Source organism: Xenopus laevis, chromosome 1L, assembly GCF_017654675.1.
Source record: "Xenopus laevis strain J_2021 chromosome 1L, Xenopus_laevis_v10.1, whole genome shotgun sequence".
Lineage (NCBI taxonomy): Eukaryota > Metazoa > Chordata > Amphibia > Anura > Pipidae > Xenopus > Xenopus laevis.
This window is the reverse complement of record NC_054371.1, coordinates 125,234,614-125,259,042: the sequence shown is the minus strand read 5'-3', so window position 1 is coordinate 125,259,042 and position 24,429 is coordinate 125,234,614. Positions and strand designations below refer to the sequence as shown.

Genomic DNA, 24,429 nt, shown 5'->3' with positions numbered 1-24,429 from the left:
GAATGAATGCAATCAATACAAAGACACGTCAAACTACGACAATCTGATCCTGGACATTACAACTAATTATTATTAAAACCTCTGAGCAAGAATAGCAGGATCTATATCCTGTTTTCTAAGAATGTGTGTTGTATACATTGCTTAGTCCAAGAGACACAACTTGCAATTAGTCTGTATTTTTTCTGATTTGCATCTTTCCAGAATTTTAATTCATGTGTTTGCTAGAGTTAATTACAGGGAATAATTTGGTCAGATTAGAAGATGAATTGTATTGGGCCTGGCTAGAAAATATGAATAGCAATAAAGTTGAAGTCTCAAAGTCGATCTGGTTTTGTTTGCTGGGGACAATGACTGACAGGAAAATATTGGATTGCAAGCCACTATATATATATATATATATAGTTCGAATGGAGCGCACACCTTACAAAAAATATAGCCTGGGTGCTAGTCAGAACAGGGTAAAATCAAAAATGCAGCAGCGACAGCACTCCAAGGGATTTCAACCAGAAAATAGTGGTGAAATAAAAAGGTTTATTAATATCCAACGTTTCAGTTCCTAATTGGAACTTTCATTAGGAAAAAAAATAAATAAAATATATATATATATAATTATAAATATGTGAGTTGTGTCATGATCTACAAACCTATTTGGATGGCGGTGTTTCTGTGTCAGTATTATGAAATGTATCTAATAATAAATTATTGTGTAGTTTGACAGCAAAAAATTGGCACACTATACCGTTTTTTGCTCATGCTGCCAGCCTTGTATCTCGAATTTGCTGCAAGCCTCTGTGTTCGGTTACAGATGGCGATGTGGCTGCCCCATGAATACAGCGTTGTCTGCATTTAATAGTACTATTATTCATGAGGGGAGTGTGGGAATTGCACATAGGTGCCCCTTAGTCCCTCAAATTCTCCAACTTGCATTATCCTCTAACTTGACATTCAGACAGAGCTTGGATGAAGCCTATGGTAAAATGCCATGGGGTTGGTCTGGCACAGTATTGGGCAGGGCAGTGATTTCTGGCATGCAATAGTTGAGGCATTTCTCTCACTATGATTCTGCATGGACTAATGGTGTCTCTTCACTGGTGTACACGACCACACTGCTGATACTCTGCTTAACTTGTTGCATTTTGTATATTTGATTGTAAATAGAGAGCTGTGTTTTTGACAACTTGGGTCATTACTGTTATAGAGATGTTATAAAGTTTTAAAGTAAGTTCAGTATATAAAATATGGCATTTCTAGCCATATTTGTTTTTGGTGTTTTGTTTTCCTTTAAATCTGCTTTTCTTGAGAAGCTAAGGCCCTAGGTAGGCTGGGGTGGTGGCACCTGTTTGCATGCCCCTTATGCAAAAACAAGACACACAGCTTGCAAAGGAGATCCAATATATTAATTGCACTATTCACATTCCCTTCGCTGCCTCCACTCTCATTCTATATTTTCACTTCCTATTACTGCCTTCTTACCCAGCCTACTTATCTGTCTTAAAGGTACAGTGTAACTTAAATATGTAGATACAATAATAAAGCACTGATCGTTTCATTCGTTTCAATCATCCAGCCTCCTTGTTCCCACAACACTGTCAAAGACACAGGAGCCTTGTAGTTACCCAACTAGAGGAGAATAAACTGGAGGTCCACATGGTTTTCCTGCTGCAGCAATCACATATACGATTTTCTAAACCTACTGATGTGTAGATCCCCTTTTAAACATGAGCTCATTCAGTTGGGCTGATGTAAAAAAAAGGTGAATAAACAACAGTGGCCCAGCAGCCAAAAAAAAATTCTGGAAGGGCCCCGCGCACTCATCACCTCTAAACATAGCTTTTCAACAGCTGCCCAGAGCACACTGAGCATGTGCGTGTCACTGACACTCCAAACAAAATCCAAGATGATGACCCCCTTTGCACAACTTTAATGACCTGGTGCAGAAAGTTCTGTATCTAAAATATGACATTTCTAGTCCTATTTGTTTTTATGGTTTAGTCCTTCTCTAAATATGCTTTTCTTGAGAATACAAGGCCCTATTTAAGGTGGGTGGTGGCACTTGTTATATCAGTGTGTGCTAAATGCAAAGATGAGACACATTGCTTGCAGTGGAGATCAAATATATTTATTACACAATTCAATTTCCTTTTCCCTCCTCACATGTTATGCTCTCACTTCCTGTTTCTGCCTTCTTACCCAGCCTACCTCTCTGCATTAAAGACACAGTGTACCTTAAACATGCATACTAAAGCACCAATTAGTTTTATTCGGTTCTTACATAAATCTTTGACTATGTGTTCCCATCCTACTCACATAGTTTTGTTGTGTGATTCCTATGGACCATGCACAGGGCTGAATACAAGAAACAGTTAAGAAAAGTGTAAAACTCCAGCTTCAGAACTTTAACCTGTAGCCAGTTTCTTTCTAGCAAGACATAGTGAAAATAAAATGAAAATAAAATGAGTGCTTCCAAATAGATAAGCATAGTTTACAAACTGACAAAGCTTGTCAGAAATGCAGTCATTTAAACAAACAGTTTGGCCACCAGAGGGAGAATAGAGTATAGGAGGTGATAGTTTGTGTAATAGTATGAGATGGTAAGGTTAGTTAGTATGGGCCGCATAAGCCCACCCAAGGAGGTAGTGGGAATAGTCTCCCAGTGGGTACCTGGCAGAGAAGTTATTGAGAGACAATTTAAGAGTGGGTCCTGAATGGTTTCAGGATGGAAACCACAAAGGTTGCAGAAAATACTTTCCAGGAGAGAAAGAAAGATCGGGGGTCATGGGTCCAGCCCTGTAAGGGGAATTCTAGGAGAGAGGACACTGACAATCACTAATGTGGGAAAGTGGATTGTACCTGTGAGGAAAAGTAACTTTGCTCAGAGATAGGGTTGCTGCCTTTCTTGATGAAAAATCCCTGGGACCATGAGGGTTTCGGTGAACGGCCAATGGCAATACTGTAAAGGGGGTAAATGGCGAACTAGTTGGGCACAAATTTGGGGAGGTGAGTGGGGTAATAGAAGCAAACTTAGACATGGGTATTTGGGGCAGAACGTCAAGTGATTAAAAATTTACTGGCAAATACATTGTCAAAGCCCCAGCCTTGACTGATATTCCACCAGTCAGGTGGCAACCCTTCTCAACAGCCTGACAGCCCAGATGGGAAAGAAATGTTCTGAATGATTGGACAGGGTCAAATAAGTGTGTAAGACGTAAGTCAGTGTAAAGAGAATTATTACTGTCTCCTGTAATGAGAAAATCTGTCTACTACCCAGAAGGGAATGGTAATATATGCTTCACTTAACTATCTCTGTCAAAAACGTTAAAAATATATTAATAAATAAATACCCCTGGTGCCCCTATTCCTGTGCTGAGAATGCGTAAGAAGAAATGGTGTATGCTGTCAGTCGAATCGCAGGAAACACAAGAAGCGTGTCATCCAATGGCTGGTAGATCCCTATTCTCCACTCTGGGCGCGGAACAAACACATCAAAAACTTGTGGTGACAAATTAAATTTTGTCGGACCTCAGTTCACGGTGAAACCAAACTTAGGTAAAACAATTGTAACTTTGTTAATCCATTTTAAAATTCAAAGAACGAAGTGGGCAGGGGTGAAAAGTTTCGAGACCAGTATGTCACTTCGTCAGAAGTTTGATGAAGTGACATTCTGGTCACGAAATGCATTAAGCTTTTTTCAACTTATTTATTTATGACCTGGAGGTGGGCATTGAAAGTACTGTTTCTATTTTTGCAGATGATACTAAATTGTGCAGAACTATAGGTTCCATGCAGGATACTGCCACTTTGCAAAGTGATCTGTCTAAGTTGGGAAACTGGGCAGCAAATTGGAAAATGAAGTTCAATGTTGATAAATGCAAGGTTATGCACTTTGGCAAAAATAATATAAATGCATGCAAAATGCAAAAATTATGAGGGTAGACTGTCAAGATTGGGGTTGTTTTCATGCGAGGGGACATGATTTCACTTTACAAGTACATTAGACGACATCATAGACAAATAGCAGGGGACCTTTTTACCCAAAAAGAGGACACCCCTTTAGACTAGAAGAAAAGAACTTTCATTTGAAGCAACGTAGGGGGTTCTTCACAGTCAGGACAGTGAGGTTGTGGAATGCACTGCCGGGTGATGTTGTGATGGCTGATTCAGTTAATGCCTTTAAGAATGGCTTGGATGATTTCTTGGACAGACATAATATCAAAGACTATTGTGATACTAAACTCTATAGTTAGTATAGGTATGGGTATATAAAATTTATGTGAAAGTATGGAGGGGTGTGTGTATGGATGCTGGGTTTCATTTGGAGGTGTTGAACTTGATGGACTTTGTCTTTTTTCATCCCGATTTAACTATGTAACTATGTCATATCTGTAGTAATAAGTCAAATCAACTGGACTGTCTATGTTTTTCTTTAAGACATTTCTCCAGTCATCAGTCATCTCAATTTAGAATGACTTGTAATTAAGAACATTCTGGAATAAATACCTTGGAATGTTGCTCCAATCAGCATAATTTGTTTATCATCAGCAAAGATCCTGTGAAGTTAAGGTGTTGATTGTATTAGCATGACTGGAGCTTTGAGGTGTTATTAAACCTTCAGGGAGAGGTGCCAAAAGAGTATTGTATGTGGCAGACAATAGATGTCAAACCCCCTATGAGAATCTTCACAAACATCTTATAGATGTCACTGCACTGCTCTACCTCCCATCACTTAGCAACTGCAATGCTGATTATTATATATCCTATTATAATCCACTACTGCACCCCTGGCAATACCTTAACCCCTGGAGTCCAGAAACACAGTGGTACACTGGTATAATTATTTTAGTTATTGACTTAGTTACAGGTAGAAAAAAGACTGTTCCATTAAATTCACTTTTATGATCTAAATGAAACCTGCCTGATTGCTAACTGATCCATAGGAAGGGGGAAAAAACCTGTATGTTAAACCTGGAAAAATCCTTCCTGTTCCAATATGACCCGTTTGTGGATCAGCTTTGTACTAAAAGTTAATTTTAGTAACCCTGTATGGCACACCCAAGGGTGTGCCATAGCAGAGCAAAAGGTAGTGTGCGAACAGGGCTATGCTGATTGTGTTGTGCCACTAACCCACTTGTAACCGAGCGACTCCCAGCAACTCCTAGTACCGTTTATGCTCCTCTTTGCTTTTAAAGGAACCAGATCACAGAGTGGTTTCTTGCAGCAAATAAATCGTTTATTAACAGTGAACAATTCAATAACGAGATTGGCAGTCGCTTTGTTTGAGTCAATTCAAATTGAATTATGACAAATCCCTCCCAGAGTTAAAATAGGCAGCAGTATATGTTACCGCTTTTCTGAGGCAACTCCTCCCTGAAAGTAGTGCACCTGGTCCTCAGCTCACCCACTGAAAATTCCTCTACTAGTGGCTGACACACCCTGGGGTCCTAAACTCCTCGTTGGAGCGAAGGACTGCTCCCTAAGCCTCCCTCTCGCTGCTAGGATGACTATAATATTTACTTACTAAAAAAAAAATCCAACCTTCTTTAAGTTATCTACTGTATCTTCCAGTATAACCACTTTAGAGAGAGAATTCCTCGGCTTCACTATTCTCACTGTAAAAAGAAACTTTATTGAATATGATGACTGAACATCCTCTTTTCTAACTGGAATGGGTGCCCATGTGTCTGCTGGAAGGACCTACAGACCTACAGGTAAATAAAATTCAGACAGTTTGGTGTATATATATATATATATATATATATATATATATATATATATATATATATATATATATATATATATATATATATATATATATATATATATATACAGTGGTGTGAAAAACTATTTGCCCCCTATTCGTCAAAGATAACATAATTGAACACAAAATGCAGTTTTTAAATGAAGGTTTACGTTATTAAGGGAGAAAAAAAACTCCAAATCTACATGGGCCTGTGTGAAAAAGAGATTGCCCCCCTTGTTAAAAAATAACTTAACTGTGGTTTATCACACCTGAGTTCAATTTCAAAGGTTATAAAGCCATTTCTAAAGCTTTGGGACTCCAGCGAACCACAGTGAGAGCCATTATCCACAAATGGCAAAAACATGGAACAGTGATGAACCTTCCCAGGAGTGGCCGGCCGACCAAAATTACCCCAAGAGCGCAGAGACAACTCATCCGAGAGGCCACAAAAGACCCCAGGACAACATCTAAAGAACTGCAGGCCTCACTTGCCTCAATTAAGGTCAGTGTTCACGACTCCACCATAAGAAAGAGACTGGGCAAAAACGGCCTGCATGGCAGATTTCCAAGGCGCAAACCACTTTTAAGCAAAAAGAACATTAAGGCTCGTCTCAATTTTGCTAAAAAACATCTCAATGATTGCCAAGACTTTTGGGAAAATACCTTGTGGACCGACGAGACAAAAGTTGAACTTTTTGGAAGGTGCGCGTCCCGTTACATCTGGCGTAAAAGTAACACAGCATTTCAGAAAAAGAACATCATACCAACAGTAAAATATGGTGGTGGTAGTGTGATGGTCTGGGGTTGTTTTGCTGCTTCAGGACCTGGAAGACTTGCTGTGATAGATGGAACCATGAATTCTACTGTCTACCAAAAAATCCTGAAGGAGAATGTCCGGCCATCTGTTCGTCAACTCAAGCTGAAGCGATCTTGGGTGCTGCAGCAGGACAATGACCCAAAACACACCAGCAAATCCACCTCTGAATGGCTGAAGAAAAACAAAATGAAGACTTTGGAGTGGCCTAGTCAAAGTCCTGACCTGAATCCTATTGAGATGTTGTGGCATGACCTTAAAAAGGCGATTCATGCTAGAAAACCCTCAAATAAAGCTGAATTACAACAATTCTGCAAAGATGAGTGGGCCAAAATTCCTCCAGAGCGCTGTAAAAGACTCGTTGCAAGTTATCGCAAACGCTTGATTGCAGTTACTGCTGCTAAGGGTGGCCCAACCAGTTATTAGGTTCAGGGGGCAATTACTTTTTCACACAGGTTTGGATTTCTTTTCTCCCTAAATAATAAAAACCCTCATTTAAAAACTGCATTTTCATTTTGTGTTTACTTGTGTTATCTTTGACTAATAGTTAAATGTGTTTGATGATCAGAAACATTTTGTGTGACAAACATGCAAAAGAATAAGAAATCAGGAAGGGGGCAAATAGTTTTTCACACCACTGTATATATATATATATATATATATATATATATATATATATATATATATATATATATATATATATATATATAAACCTTGCAGCTGCTGACTGCATTGTATGCTACAGCCAAGTTTCTTATGCACAAATAGCTTCTCTGTTTTGTATTTACCCAACACAGTCCCATTAGGGCAGGGGTGTCCAAACTGCGGCCTGAGGGCCACATGCGGCCCAGGATGCATATGAATGCGGCCCAGCTTGAAGCGCTTGGTTCCCGAGGAAATAGGAGGAGGGGGGACTCTGCCCATTGCCCAGTTAGTAATAATAATATAATAATATGTCTATTTATTATCCAGGTTTCCCATATTCTAGTGTATAGCTCCATCTGGTTATCCAACTGGCATTGTAGTTCTTTTCTGTGTATTTCCTTTACTTTTACAAATCAAACTTGTTTGTGTATTTCATGTGTGGCCCCCTGATACTTTTTCTTTTTCCAATATGGCCCGGCAAGCCAAAAGTTTGGACACCCCTGCATTAGGGCATAAGTGGCTGCATAGCTTTACATTCCATACATAACCTTACATGTATCATCATTGAAGCTCATCTGTCACTTATCCACCCAGATTGCCAGTTTGTCAAGATCCTGCTGCAAGGATGACACATCCTGGATGGAATTTAATTACCTGCATAGTTTTGTGTCATCTGCAAACACTGATACATCATTTACATTGCACATCTCAAGTAATAAATTAACAAATTAAATAAATGGAGAACCACCCCTGGAAAATTTCCTGTGGATGCCCATATTTCCCAAACTTTACTTTAAATATACATGAAACAATTGCAATTTCTACTTAAAATCCATAATGTAAATAGTTTTAGCAAATTAAGTCCTAAATGTTTATAATTGTGACCTAGCCATACACATGCCTGCAGTAATTCTGAGCTTGTCTCTTTAATTTCTTTGGGCGTGTTCCAAAAATCCACAAACCTAAACTACAGCCATTTACTGGGAGCTTACCTACACCCTACATGCTAGGCACCTCACATTCTGAGGAGGAAGGAACTAAAAAGTTAGTCACGGAAGCCCCACCTTTAATGTTTCTGTATATTAAAGAGCACAAGGCTAAGGACTTTAATCTGCAAAGTGAGCAAACTGACGTGAAGATGGTTAGAATCATCAAAAACATGGTAAGTGTAGCTTCTTCACCCTACACAGACTGCCTCATGACCATTTGGTTACTGATATTAAATGAGTAGTTCACCTTTAAATGTACTACTGTAAATGTAGTATGATGTAAAGCGTAATATACCCAGACCATGTGCAATTGTTCTTCATATTTTTGGTATTTCTAACATTTTCCTTTTTGTTTAGCAGCTACTGTATCTGGCTCCGATGTTCTATTGTACCCTAGAAACCAGGCAGTTTGAATCAAAGACTTTAATATGAATAGATAATGTTCAGAATAGATAAGGTCATGAATAGACAGTGAATAAATAAAAAGTAACAATAAAATAATATTGTGGCCTCAAAGAATAATAGATTTTTAGCTGCCAAGGTTAGATATTCCATTTAGAAGTTGGAAAAAGGCAGAACTAGAAGGTAGAACATTCAAAAACGGAAAAAAAACAAAAAAACATGAAGACCAACTGAAAAGTTAATTTCAATAAGACATTTTAGAACATTCTGAAAGTTCACATAAATGTGAGCTGCAGGGAAGTTGGTGAAATGGTACACTCAGGGGCGTAACTACAGAAGAAGGGGCCCATGAGGCCCTAATTCATATACAAGTTCAATAAATATTGGTAAAACAAGTCAACCTCTAGACATTTTGAGGACCTGGAAAATAATTTGCTGTGGGGCACAGTAATATCTAGTTATGCCACTGGATACACTAGAGTTTGTTCAAACTTACAGACCACTACACCCTGTAGGATGATTTGGTAAATCATAGAAGGTAGGTAGTCATCAAAAAGGAATGCCATTGGTAGAGGGGTTAATAAGCTCCAGACTTGGTCTGAATGTAATGGTTCATGTGTACAGTACAGACTTTTCTATGCAAGTCATAATGTTACTCTAATTCTCAAACTCTAAAATCACTCTATTGGTCCAGATCCTACATCAATTAACCCAGGTAATTGTGCAGGTATATGAAAATCTGATGAATTCATTTTATTATCCCAGTTTAATTATATACTGAAGAGACTTTCTGAATTTTGAATTCAACTGTTTACTTACGTGATATTCTGCAATAAAGTTAAAAGGATGGACCATAACTAAAGTGTTATGGTGCAGTTGAATAGAGATGGGCGAACTTATTTGCCAGGCGCGAATTTGCAGCAAATTCCACGTTTCAAAGCCAGCGAATAAATTGGCAAAACCACCACGAAAACTCACCGGCGTCAAAAACGAGACGCCATCGGCGTTTCAACGATTTTTTTGCTGTTTAGCGAATTTCACAGGAAATTCACAAATTTTTCAGCGAAACGCCCCAAATTCGCCCATCACTACAAATGAGACAACGTATGATTACTGTGCTAGGGAGTTCCCAATATCTTAATTAGACACTGACTTTTTTTGGGTGGCAGCACCAATATACAAGTAAAGCAGGTTCCCAAAGATGCAATTCTGCTATTTCTATGGAGTCACCAGTCCTGCAAAGGCTTTAACATTTTAAATTTCCCAACAGTCCTGATTTCTGCTTTTATTGTTAATAATGTTATCTAAATCTGCTGCAATGGTAATGGTTTATGACACACAAGTGACTGCCTCCCCACAGTCAATTCAATATTACATATTTTAACATCATTGTGTGTCAGGTCTTTGCCCTGCTCCCCAAGTTAATGTCGCTGTTTGGATAGTATTGGACAAAAATATGTTGCTAGTTGACACAAGTAAGGCCAGTGGGAGAAGGTAGGGGGTTAGTTTAATAAGGTTAAATTGGTCAGGATGCTGATAAATTCCTGTTAAAAATGTTTTAATTTTTGTGTATCAGTGACTACTTATTATGCAAGTGTATTTTCTTCACAGGAGGAAGTCCAACGTGCACTCCAAGAATCTGGTGAGAAACTTGTGGTAATTAAGTTTTTTGCACAATGGTGTGGCAACTGTAGAAGAATTGCCCCAGAATTTGAAGTAAGTGGTCTAAAATGTGTTTTGTATGTGAACATACATTTAACTGGCAAAATAAGAAAACACTGCTATGAAATGCCTTGAGGTCTATTCTGCCACCAAAAGCCACCAGTACAGCTTCAGAGCTTATTGGTAAATCAAGTTCTAAAATAGCTTGGCACAACAATGAAAAGAAAACTGCTGCATTCTTCCAAGAAAATGCAATTTAATGTTAATGGTGTGGAAAACTGGCACCTTAGGTACAATTGCAGAGTTTACTATAGGTGTTTATCTGGTGTGAGATCCCACTGCCATCATAGAATAAAAAAATATTTCTCCATTGGTGAAGGTTATCACATAGGTTTGTGTATTATATGTGATCATTTGTAATGGTTCAGCAAAACAATTCAGACTCGCCCCTGCTCCCTTCACTACATATCACAGGCGTACTGCAGACGATTCATTGTGCCCACTCAGTGTGATTATCAAAGACCAAAAACGATTGAGGCCATACCACCTCTTAAAGTAAAAAACACTTTTTATTATAACATTATAAAACAGATGGCTGCTGTGAAATGGATGGCTTAGCATATTTCGAAAACACCCCTTAATCATAGGATTATATGCGATTATATTGCCTTCTTAAGGAATGATTGGACATGCTACCACACTGGCAAACAAGGAATATTGAAGATATACAAATTTTTTAAAAACAGAACAATGCATATTGTATGGCGATGTTACTGTTCTCAGCACATCCAGCTACATATATAACATATGAACATAGCAAATTAGATTGAAAACAAACAGTCAAGTTCAACATTTCAACTTTTTAACCTGCCTAACTGCCAGGCAAAAAAAACTCCATTTGAAGCCTCTCCAATTTGCCTCAGAGCGGAAAAAAAATCCTTCCTGGCTCCAAAATGGCAATTGGACTAGTCCCTGGATCAACTTGTACTATGAGCTGTAACCCTGTATTCCCTCACTTGCTAAAAAGCCATCCAACCCCTTCTTAAAGCTATCTAATCTATCAGCCTGTATAGCTGATTCAGGGAGAGAATTCCACATCTTCACAGCTCTCACTGTAAAAAAAACCCCTTACGAATATTTAAGCAGAACTCTTTCTTCTAATCGGAATGGATGACCTTGCATCAGCTGGAAAGACCTACTGGTAAATAAAACATTAGAGAGATTATTATATGATCCCCTTATATATTTATACATAGTTATCATATCACCCCTTAAGCGCCTCTTCTCCAGCGTGAACATCCCCAATTTGGCCAGTCTTTCCTCATAGCTGAGATTTTCCATTCCCTTTACCAGCTTAGTTGCCCTTCTCTGTACCCTCTCTAATACAATAATGTCCTGTTTGAGTGATGGGACCTTACCAGTGAATCAATGCCCCTTTTAATACAGCTCAAGACCTGATTTGCCCTTGTTGCTATCTGGCATTGCTTGCTACAGCCAAGTTTATCATCTACAAGGACTCCAAGGTCCTTTTCCATAATGGATTTGCCTAGTGCAGTCCCATTAAGGGTATAAGTGGCTTGGATATTTTTATTGAAAAAATCAAAACTGCCCACGCACACCCAGGCCCTCTCGAGTATATACTAACACTGGTGCTCGGAAAAAAGGGGCTTCGGTAACCCCGCAACTGTACAAAGAAAAGATTCACCGGCACACAGGTATTGCTGGCAGGGTGAAAAACCCTTGCTTTAAAGTTTAATGGTGCGACATGCTATGTCGCACCATTAAACTTTAAAGCAAGGGTTTTTCACCCTGCCAGCAATACCTGTGTGCCGGTGAATCTTTTCTTTGGATATTTTTATTATCAACATTGAATCTAATTTGCCACTTAGCTGCCCAGATTGCCAGTTTGTCAAGATCCTATAATCCATTTGACTAATCCAGTTTACCAATGTGGTAGTTTGACATGAGGCCCTGAGGCACTGACAGAGAACAAAGCCTTGATGTTTTTAATGGGATACTGTCATGAGAAAACATGTTTTTTTCAAAACACATCAGTTAATAGTGCTGCTCCAGCAGAATTCTGCACTGAAATCCATTTTTCAAAAGAGCGAACAGATTTTTTTATATTAAATTTTGAAATGTGACATGGGGCTAGACATATTGTCAGTTTCCCAGTTGCCCCCAGTCATGTGACTTGTGCCTGCACTTTAGGATGGAACCTAAAAACTTCAAGTTATACACAGAACAAGCTTCACAGCACTTTAACCCATCTTAAAGTGATTATACATGGGCTGTCTTCAGAGTTATGTGACCGACTGGTTCGTATATGTAGACACTGGCCTTTAGCGATGCAAAGTGATTGTCAAATGGCATTGTTCTATTCATTCAAATTGAAAGTTCATGCTTTCTCTTTAGTGAAAAACTTTGTGTATGTCCATTTAGATAAATATTTTTTATTTTTCTACTGTAAATCTAACAATCTATGATATCACTGGACAAATCTGCATCTCAGCCATAATCCATGGCAACCAATCACACTGTTGCTTTCATTATTCTAACTGCAGTTGACTTAAAAAGGCTTATCAATGATTGGTTGCTATAGGTTCTTGTCAAAGAGCAAATTTGCCCATTTGTATAGATATCCTTGTTGACACACACCGTTTAGTTTTTCACTGGTGTAACCTATTTTTATTGTGCTTTTTCTTACAGAAGCTAATTCGTGATTATCCTGGCACTGTGTTTTGCCAAGTAGATGTGGATGATGCATCAGTAAGTTATTACTGTGTTATATATAGTGATGGGCGAATTTTTCGCCATTTTGCAAATTTCACGGGAAATTCGCAAATTTTTCTGCGAAGCGCCCCAAATTCACCCATCACTAGTTGTATATACTTTATAGGAAACTTCTGTTGCACAATGTATTGGGAATAATGTACTCCCACTGGAAAATATTAAAAATATAAATTTTTTTCATGCTTCCAGAATCACACACTATTTACTAACTCGCTAAGTGTAGAAGTGTTGTCACTAGGCTATTTGTTCTGTCCTCGCTACGTATTATCCTGGGGCAGTGTGTAGTTTGACATGCAGCTAAACATTTCCACAATCCAATAAAGAGACTAAGCTTGGAGTCTGTAGATTTTACTGGATAAACAAGTGGAATAGAGGTGAAACTGTAATACAAACAGCAGAAAATATAATAAGTATGCTTGCAATGAACTATATAAAAACATGCAAATGAACATATAACTGCAGCATAAAATATATATACTGGCATAAATGTCTCTGTAGCAATGTCTCTGGGGTTTCTGGCAGCTGTGGAGGTGTTTTGGTGTAACTATTTCCTTACCAGTGATTCTATCATAAGGGAGATGCAGAACTGTGTGCTAGAGTCCTGCAGCGGGTCGGGTACCCGCGGGTTACCCGCAAAAACCTGCGGTTCCCTGCGGGTTGCGTTTAGAAGTTCCAGGTGCGGGTATACCCGCGGGTCAGCGGTTCTGCGGGTTGCGGGTCGGGCCACGGGTCTTCTCAATATCGATATTCACTCCTTTCTTCTGGTCACGTCTACTTCCGATGACGTCACTTCCGGTTTACAATGACAGCACTTCCTGTTTTACTCCTTTTTTTTCTGATCACGTCTACTTCCGATGATGTCACTTCCGGTTTACAATGACAGCACTTCCTGATTCTTGATGGTCAGCGGGTCGCAGGTCCGGGTTGCGGATAAGGTACTTGCGGGTAGGGTCGGGTAGCGGGTCCAAGCGGGTAAGAATGCGGGTTGCGGGTCCGGGTTGCGGATTGCAGGTTGCGGGTACGGGTCGGGTTCGGGTCCCAAAAAATGGACCCGCGCAGGACTCTACTGTGTGCTTCTTCCAGCAGTATGGTCTGTAAAATGGAGTCCTGGCTCCCACAAGGCATTGCTCTAGGTCACATGGTGGGCGTACGGTAGCCTGATTAGTCCAAATTCTGCCATTAAGCCTTATGGCGGTGTAAAATGAATATAGGAAATGGTCTTGTGTAGTTACAGCAAGTGTCCAACGGAGGGAGCCGACAGCATGAGAATCAGGAAATCCCAAAACATGGTAAAGGCATATGCTGGAGACTTGACACTATTAGGTAGGGATGCACCAAATCCACTATTTTGGATTCGGCCGAACCCCCGAATCCTTTGCAAAAGATTCGGCCGAATACCGAACTGAATCCGAATCCTAATTTGCATATGTAAATTAGGGGTGGGAAGGGGAAACATTTTTTACTTCTTGTTTTGTGACAAAAAGTCACGCGAGTTCCCTCCCCGTCCCTAATTTGCATATGCAAATTAGTATGTGGATTCGGTTCGTCCGGGCAGAAGGAAACCAAATCCTGCTGAAAAAGGCTGAATCCTGACGAATCCCAAACCAAATCCTGGATTAGTTGCATCACTACTATTAGACAATATTTGTCAATTGCAAAACTGTTTTACCCAGAACAACTTGTCCTCACTTATGACTGTCTCCTAATCTTCATTAATTTCTTATTTATTTTCAGATTCTGTCTCAACAATATCAAATCCGATCTGTGCCAACATTCATTTTCTACAAGGGTCTGCAAAAGGTAGTTTTTACAGCAGAGCTGATTTACTAATATGGTCTCCCATGCAGTAACTCAAGAGCAAAATAACAAAAAAAAGAGCAAGCAATGCCTTTATATTTTATGACTTAAAACTTAAATAATAAGCAATGTTACTAAAGTAATATGCAGAGAAGCGGCATCTTGTATAGGTCTTCCTCACACTGCAGCTGAAAGCGTTGTTTACACTAAAAAAACCGGTGCTAGAATATGAAATTGAACATCCAATTGATATAAAAAGAATCATCATTAATTGTATTAAATTAGTGATGGTCCTGCAGTGAGGCAAGGTGAAAACATTGCTACAGGCAGCAGAATATGTACCGTATGTTACCAAGAATTTAGTTACTGGAAATTAGTCTCCTTGCGCAATTGCGCTCTCTGCTCTAGTGATGTGGCCCCCTGGTGGCTGGCTTGGGAGGCATATACTGTATTACGGGTTAATAATATTCTGTACAAGGATGGACAAAAATAGTTAATAATCCTCATTGTTTATACACAAAGCACCACTGTTTTTATGCTGAAGCCAAAACTGTTCTTTAGAAAATGCAGAAATATATCTATATTTTTTTTTTCTCCCTCTCAGATTGAAGAGTTCACTGGCGCTGATGCAATGAAACTAAGGAATTCAGTTCAGATGTTCTGCTGAACCGTCAATGTTTACAGAACTATTTCCAAATATAATGCTTATTTCTTTATCTGTTTTTCTCAGAAAACATTTGACTTCTTGTATAAGTGTATACATCTGTCTGATATTGGCAAAAAAAAATTAATTATATAATATATTTATAATATATATTATATATATTTATTAAGATTGTGGCAAACAATTGTGTTGAAAAAGCAGTGGTGTTCATCCATTGCTGCTATTTATATTTTTTCCCTAAGTTTTAATGGCTTGTAAAAAAAAAGTGTTTAAAAATACGGGTATTGGATCCGTTATATGGAAACCTGTTATCCAGAAAGCTCTGAATTACAGAAAGGCCATCTCCATTTTAAATCAAATAGTTCATATTTTTAGAATGGATTTTTTTTTCTCTGTAATAATAAAACAGTAGCTTAAACTTGATCCAACCCAAGATAATACATTCTTATTTGATGCAAAACAATTCTATTGGGTTTATTTAATGTTTAAATTCATTTTAGGGAGACAATTACGGAAAGATCCCTCATCTGGAAAACCCAGGTCCAGAGCTTTCTGGATAATAGGTCCCATACCTTTACAGCATTTGGTCAGAAAATACACACCCTTAGAGCCATAGCACACAGAAAGTTGTTGCCTGTGGTTAAATCATCCGAAGGTGCAAAGTTATCACCGTTACAAATAGACCATTTTTCTGATGTAAATAATTTTACACAGTTTGACAAATAATGTGCAACTGTCACTGCAATTAAAGGGGAGCTATTACGAAAATGAAAATTTAATATAAGCTTGCTCATACTGAAGTAAGAAACCTTCCAAATACAATCAATTAATAATTCTGCATTGGTTCTGAAATAATCAAGTTTATCTTCACTATTCCTCTCTCAGCATCTGTTTCTCTTCATGCAGCAGTCGGGTGCCAGATGAATGATCCAATATATCTTATAGGGGGGGGGCTTTCTTTCCTAGCAGATATATCAGAGCTCATTCAAATAACTGATTCCAGTACAAACAAAATCTAACAAAATAACTGCCTTTTGCACAAATCCTGCATGTAGAGAGACATGATGTCTGGTGATTTTAACAGAGTTAATACATTTTCTAGGCAAAAGGAGCCCCCCTATAAGATATATTGGATCTATCTGTCAATGAATATCTGACACCCAACTGCTGCATGAAGACAGAATAAGGAAAATCAGATGCTGAGAGAGGAATAGTGATTATTTCAGAAACAGTACAGAATTTTTAATTGATTGTATTTAGAAAGTTTCTTATGTCAGTATGATGAAGCTTATATTAAATTAAAATTTTTGCGATAGTTCCCCTTTGAAGATCTGTCTGGGGCCTGGGCTATTGACTGCACCAAGTTTGATAGGTGAAAAAGGCAAAACTTACCAGTTAGGTCAAGGCCACACCGAGTGTATGCTCCATTGCTCTCAGCCTGTATTTTTGCAGGCTGAGAGAAGCGGATACCCTCCATGCCCCTGCCCCATTCATCTAAGCCACTCTAGCTTGCATGTAGTCACACCCAGCAGTGATGAGCAGAGGTCAGCCCGAAGATGCCTCCTTTTGTGTATTTGGACTGACCTCTGCTTCTGCTCCACTGCTTGTGAGCACACACACAAGTGTACATAATTCAAATCAGTTGAGATGGAGTGGATCAGCTTCTCTCAGCCTACAAATATGTTCAGGCTGAGAGCCCATGCCCTTACAACACATACGTGGGATCATTAGTAAGTTACACTGCCCTGTATTTTTGCCTAATGATCCAACCAATTTGATCACATCCATGTAATTTTAAAAAGTCAAGGTTGATTGCCAAATTTGATATAAGAACAATACTTAACAAAAACACAAATACAGATACAAGGTTAATTTGCTAATGTGACAAGCAATGTAAAAGCCATACACAGTTTTTCTAGCTCTATGAATTCATTTTTCTTCTCTCTACTGTAATATTTCCTTGTAACTTTACTAGCACAGAAATCAGCAATATATATATATATATATTATTTAGATTATGATTAAACAGATATTAATGGTGCAAACTAATGCTTCTATCTTTGCCTTATATTCCTAATATTTGCTCGTTTTGAAAATGAAAACACATTTTTATAATGTTTTTTCATTCCACACACAGCTAGACCCCTCCGCCAGCCTTGATCATTTTTCCACCCCATTTCATAGTTTTGGCTATGCAACAACCTATGGGTCCCAGCAATTTTATTTACTTGCTTTCCAAGATCATAATCAAAGAAGCAGAATATTGGTGTGGGGAATATAACAAGCAATGCAGTTTAATAGTGAATTACAGGGGTTAAATATCTAAATTACTTGACCAGGTATTTATGCTGCCTGCGATAAATACTGATTGTCCAAACAGTCTTGCTCCAGACTAAGTTTTTTTTTTAACAGGTTTCCTTTTTATTATTTTCAAAAAATTAGGGATACAGAAAGCAAAAAGGAGGGAGGGGAAAGCAAAGAAAAGAAGGTACAATAACATCATATCACACACAGCATACAATCAAATGTACAGCAAATTTCAATACATCAATGCGAAGAAGCCCCTAAGTGAATATCACACCACAAGTCCCACATCTTCTGAAATTTACCCGGACACCCTCGAGCCTCATAAGTGAGTTTTATTAACGGAAGCATGTTATTAACATATTGTATCCATTCCCTCTTAACCGGAGGATCAGGAGAGATCCAGTGCATCACCAACATTTTTTTTGCATAGAACAGTAATGTCCTCACCGTTAGTCTAACATGGGCAGCCGTCAGGAGATCCTCAACTATCCCCAACAGGCAGCTTTCAGGGTTATACATATTAGGCACCTCTAGGACTTCTGAAATATATACACACACTTCCTTCCAATAGCCCACAATTGTCGGACAGGTCCATACCATGTGCCAGAAGGAACCATCCAATACACGACAGAGTGGGCACCGTGGTTCAGTCAATCTACCCATTCGAACTAGCTTGTTAGGAGTAAGGTAGGTACGCAAGAGAAACTTATGCTGGATTAACCTGTCTCTAGCTGAAATTAAAAAGCTATATAAGTGACCTGTCCCTTCCTCCCATTGATCGATAGAAAGGGATGGCAAATCTAACTTCCACGTGTCATATGCTCTTCCAAATGGAGAAGGTAGAATAAGCAGAAGACTAGTGTACACATACGAAATCATTTTAGGAGGATGAAGTTGACTTAAATAGGTAAGTATGACAGGTTCTGACAAGTCCCCCAATAGTCCCCCAAATTGTGAGTGGAACATATGCCTCAGTTGGAGATAACGAAACATGGGAATCGTAGGGATGTCCAACTCCTGTTCCAATTTAATTTTGTCCACAAAAAGACTGTCTACTATTAATTCTCCTAAATACTTAAGCTTCTTGGGGGCCCAATAACCGACCGCATCAGCTTCATGGAAATGTGGCAAATAGGAGTTATTCCATAGTGGAAGATAAGGGGACTCGAGTGGGAACTTAACACCAAGCAATTTCATAGCCTTTTGCCAAGCCTGATAGGGTGCCAGCATACAAGGGGGCAGATTTGGGTGGTCTTTCAATTTCCGAAGGGGGCAGTTCCGTAGTGCCTCTAGCGAGCCTACCCAATGAGCCTGAAGTAAGACATTAGGATTATCTAGATCTTGCGTGAGCCACCAATGAATATAGACTATTTGCGATGCTAGGTAGTAGTAGAGAAAGTTAGGTAACCCAAGACCTCCCTTATCATAGGGCACATTCAGAGCCTTAGAGGAGACCCGTGGCACCTTATTGTTCCACAAAAATGGAGTAATCAAGGACTGGATTCCAGTACAAATCTCCTTATGGAGTGGGAGTGGACTATTATGAAACACATAGAGATATTTGGGTAAGTAAACCATTTTAATCAAATTGACCCTCCCCCACAACGTCAGTGGCAGAGATCCCCAAACCGAGAGGGCCAATTTAAGTTTCTGAGTGATAGGGGTGACGTTCATAGGTACAAATTGGTCTGGCTCACGATGAATGTGTATGCCCAGATATTTAAAGGACTCCACACATTGTAAACGAGTATCCGCAAGCAGATCAGAGCACCTTACCGGGTCTATAGGGAAAATAATAGATTTAGTCCAATTTATACGTAACCCCGCAAAGGTGGTGAATGAGTTAAAGATCTTTAGGACTGTCTGTAGCGAAGGGCCAGGATCTTCCAGATACAACAAGACATCGTCAGCATACAGCGATATTTTCTCCACTAGGTTGCCATATCTTAATCCTTTAATCAGAGGGGTATCCCGTACCATTAACGCAAGGGGTTCAATCGCCAATGCAAATAACATTGGGGAGAGTGGGCAACCCTGACGTGTGCCTCGTTGTAACCGAAATGGAGGTGTGATTACTTCATTTACTTTAATTTGTGCACTAGGATGCTTATATAGAAGTCGTATCCATGTAATAAACGGATCCCCTAACCCAAACTTCCTGAGAAGCACCCATAAATAGTCCCATTCGATCGAATCGAACGCCTTTTCCGAATCTAAGGCCACAGCTATCCTCGAGCCTGTATTGTCATGAGGTACCTGTAGGTTAAAATAAAGTCTCCTTAGGTTAACATCAGTCGAACGGCCTGGCATAAATCCCGTCTGATCAGAATGAACCAACATAGAAATCACTGAGGACAATCGAGTAGCCAGCACCTTGGCCAAAATTTTTGCATCAACATTTAAAAGAGATATTGGCCGGTACGAGGCGCAAAGTTCTGGATCCTTGCCCTCCTTATGTATCAACACAATCAACGCTGAATAAAACGACTGTGGAAGTTGGTTTTGCTCATATGATTGAGTAAGAATAGTGTGCAGTGTGCCAATAATCTCTTCTCCTAGGGCTTTATACCATTCGCTAGGTAACCCATCGAGACCCGGTGATTTAGATGTGGCCATAGAGTGAACAGCATCTCTTATTTCTTGTAAGGAAATAGGTCTGTTCATGTATTGGGCATGGTCCCCAGGAAGCCGTGGGAAGGGGAAAGCATCAAGGAAGGCATCTAATTCTCCCAAACTGTAAGTGACTCTCGTATTATACAGGGACTCGTAAAATGAGGCAAAATGAGCCGCCATCCGTTCCGGGTCAGTAATAAAGTTTCCCACCTCATCCCTAACTCCAGAAATAACCGTTTGAGGAGAGGAGATTTTAGACAGGTATGCCAACAGAGTACCCGATTTTTCCCCCTGCTCAAAACCCCATTGAGATGCATAGAGTAACTTCTTTTGGGTGGTTTTAGTGAGTGTGCACCGATACCTCCCCTGCGCCTGAACCAACAGGTCATGATTCTCACTGGTAGGGGACCGTATATATGCAGATTCCAACTCCTCTACCTGTGACTGTGCCAAATCCACTTCTTGTCTAGTGCGAGTTCGAACTGTGTGAATCGCCTGTATTAAGGCCCCCCTGTTAACTGCCTTAAATGCATCCCATAGCACCGATGGTGCAGCGGAGCCCTGGTTGTCAGCCCAATAGTGAATAGCTGAGTCTCGAGCTTTCTCTAGCACCTCTGTCTGTTTCAACCATAACGGGCTGAGGCGCCATCTCTTAGCAGACGTACCCGGAGAAAGTGAGAGTTTAATTAACAGTAAGGAATGGTCCGAGATTGATCTAGTAATATATTCAATATGAGAAATTTTTGGCAACAATTCAGGGGATACCAGGGCCAAGTCAATGCGCGACATTGACTGATGTGACAACGAATGGCAAGAGTAGGCTTTGGAGTCAGGATCTTTAGCTCTCCAAGCATCCTTTAAACCAACGGAATCTACCCATTGGGCCAGCTTGGTAGGCCTATTATCAGTAGCATTAAGCTTGTCAATATCGGGTTGCAAATAGCCATTAAAATCCCCCACCCAGCATTGAGGATAAGGCGGTAAGAGGGCCACTTTACGTAAAATCAGGTTCAACAGATCAAAAGACAGCGGTGGAGGAATATAGACATTGATCAGAATGAACTCGCATGTGAAAATAGTACAATGCAGAATAACATATCGGCCCCAGTGATCAGTCATAACTTGGTGTAGAGTAAAAGGAATCTGCTTTTTAACCAACACTGAGACTCCCCTTGCATGGGTGGAGAAGCAGGAGTGGTAAGTTTGAGCTACCCAGGACTTCTTAAGCGCCAACACCCTCTGACCTGTCAGGTGGGTTTCCTGTAAACAAACCACTGCTGGGGAGTACTGCTTAAGGGAGGCAAACAATAGAGCTCTTTTAACCTTGTCGTTCAGGCCTCTTACGTTCCAAGAGGCAACAGTGAGCATTGACATATTGCAACAGATATGAAATGTACATTCATGAAGTATTGTACCAACAGGGAAAAGAAAAGAGAGATAAGGGAAAACAGTGAAATGCAAATACCCTTCCAACCCACCCTGCTTACATTCCCAACTCGGGCAAGCCTCATCCCCAAACTAAACAAATGCCTCTGCATAAGAGCAGGGTTAACCCAATAGAGTAAGGTGTATTACTAAAACAAGGTCCAAACTAGCCAGATCCGCTAGTAGAAGGAGGTTTCCATATATGAACAGGAGAGACTAATCCCTCTGCAACGGTAAAACCAACAAAAGTCACATAAACGTAGTGATATTAACACAACGCCCTTAAGTTGTCCATAGGACCGCCACCATGTCCTGGATTACTAGAGCCAAAGTCATTCCAATGGGCCCAGTCCCCATAAAGGGATGTTAGCAAGGGACATGCCAGCCTAAGATTTTACTCACGGATCCACGGAAAGTCAGACTGCTAATGCCGCTCTATCCAGTCCATGGCCTCTTGCGGGGAGGTAAAAAACCTTGTGTTGTTGCCATCAACCACTCGCAGCTTTGCAGGAAACAGGGTGGAGTACACCATACCCTTCTCACGAAGCTTCTTCCGGACTTCTGTAAACTTGGCCCGTAGCTTTTGTACCTCAATAGTGTAATCCGGAAAAAATAAAATGGTGGCCTCGCCCAACTTCACTGGTTCCTCCTGATGCATGTAACGGAGAACAGCGTCTCGGTCGCGGTAATTCAGGATTTTGGCGATCAGCGTCCGAGGCAAATTTCCCGGAGGGGGCCGTTGGGATGGAATCCGATGAGCCCGCTCTATAAGGAAGTGTTCGGAGAGTTGGCCAGCCGCCATCTTGCCCTTAATCAGGGTCTCCAAAAATATTTCTGGATTGAGGCCTTCTGCACCCTCGGGTACACCCAGTACTCGGATATTGTTGCGTCGTTGACGGCCCTCTAGGTCATCAGCCCTCGCCCTACAAGTGCGCAACTGCGCCTGTAAGTCCCGTATGCTTTGAGGCAACTCTCTCGTCACATCCTCCAGGTCTGAAATACGTCGCTCAGCTTCTGTAGTTCTCTCTCTGAGGGACTGCAAATCTTGTCGTAGAAGTGCAATATCAATTTTTACCTCTTCCACACGGGTATCAATCTTGACTTCGACAGCCTGTCGAGTATCACGGATAGCTTGCAGCACCTCTTTCAAAGTGGGCTCAATTGGGCCTTGGTCATCCGACACATCTTGCGAATCCGGCGCCGAGGAGGCATTACCTCTCTGAGAGCGGGCGCCATCTTGGGATTGGTGGCGGACAAATTTGTCCATCTTATTCGTCGCCGTTTCGGCTCCTTTCTTATTACCTCCCATAGTAGTCCAGCTGGGCAATAAAGAGAGGCAACTGATGTGACCAGTAAAAGTGGGAAACCGTCCCAAAAGCAGTCGTTCAGGATCAAATGAAGCGGAGCTCCTGGCTTGTGCGTCCTACTCCATTGCACGCTAGACCACGCCCCTGCTCCAGACTAAGTTTAGTGAAAATATGAGTTAAATTAACTTAATCAAATGGTTACAGTATCATGGGCAGGGGCTTTCAATTGTAACTGATGAGGCATCAGATGTCAAAACTACGCCATCAGCTATGCTTGCGTTTCTTCACAAATAAGATGAGAACAGTTGTTCCAGCAATCATACTTCCATTATGAAGATAGATTGTCTATTGCTTGTGAAACTTTATCTGCATTAGTCAGCAAAACATTATCTCAGAGCAATTCAGCTATATCAACATTAACATGTAAAGTATATTCAGTTAATGCAGTCTGAGAATCTGCTCCTACGGCGAGATTTAGCCCCTTTCTTTCCTGTACCCAGAACCATTGTATCAGCCAAGGTGCAGGCGAAACACTAGAGTTTGCATTTTGGTGCGGAAATCTACTGCGTGTGCCTGAACCCAGCCCTGCACTATGGAACCTGGTGCAGGCAAAGAAGGTGCTAATTCTTGTCATAGGATGCAGAATGCAGATGATTATCCACAGGCTGAGATCCGCTACGTGTGGCCTTTATCAGGTCTCTCCATGGAATGTAGCAGCAGTATACAATATGAAGCAGTTATATACTGCAGTGTATAAAATGGGGCCAGGTTTGCCTTGAAGAACTGGCCAATTTTTCTTAGAGCTACTTCTGCCGGAACTTACTTAAGGTCTGAAGTGGTGTAAAATAATGGCAGTAAATCTGACGTAAATGGTATAAAATAAAACAGACCTTGATAAATGTATTTTACACCATTTTTATGGCAAATTTTGTTTCACATAGCATAAAAAACAGGCCCCTATATGTATAAGCTTTTCTCAAGTATATGACACAAACTACAGGAAAATAGCCCAAAATTGGACCATTCCACTGCAGCCTGCTGCAACCACTGTATCAAAGGCTCAGAGTCCCTTCTGTTGTCATCCTCATCTGTGCTGTAACTTTGCAATGAGCCCAATGGCACCAAAAGAATGAACAATTCGATTCCATATATAATGATGCCAGACTTTCCCAGTATATAGTGATGCCAGACTTATCTGTACATGGGACCATTCCACTGCACAGACTGCAGGCTTGCTTCAACAATCACAGTCCCTTCTGCTGGTGTCCTTGTAT

The 24,429-nt window shown here is 40.3% G+C and overlaps 1 protein-coding gene across 1 annotated transcript; it reads left to right on the top strand.

Annotated features, from left to right (window-relative positions):
• The first annotated feature begins 8,256 nt into the window (after positions 1 to 8,256).
• LOC108695339 (thioredoxin) lies at positions 8,257 to 16,263 on the top strand. The gene is made up of 5 exons (XM_041563441.1): positions 8,257 to 8,358; positions 10,199 to 10,303; positions 12,959 to 13,018; positions 14,777 to 14,842; positions 15,444 to 16,263. The coding sequence occupies exons 1-5, from the start codon at positions 8,266 to 8,268 to the stop codon at positions 15,504 to 15,506; spliced, it is 387 nt and encodes a 128-aa protein (XP_041419375.1). The 5' UTR covers positions 8,257 to 8,265; the 3' UTR covers positions 15,507 to 16,263.
• Positions 16,264 to 24,429: the final 8,166 nt, after the last annotated feature.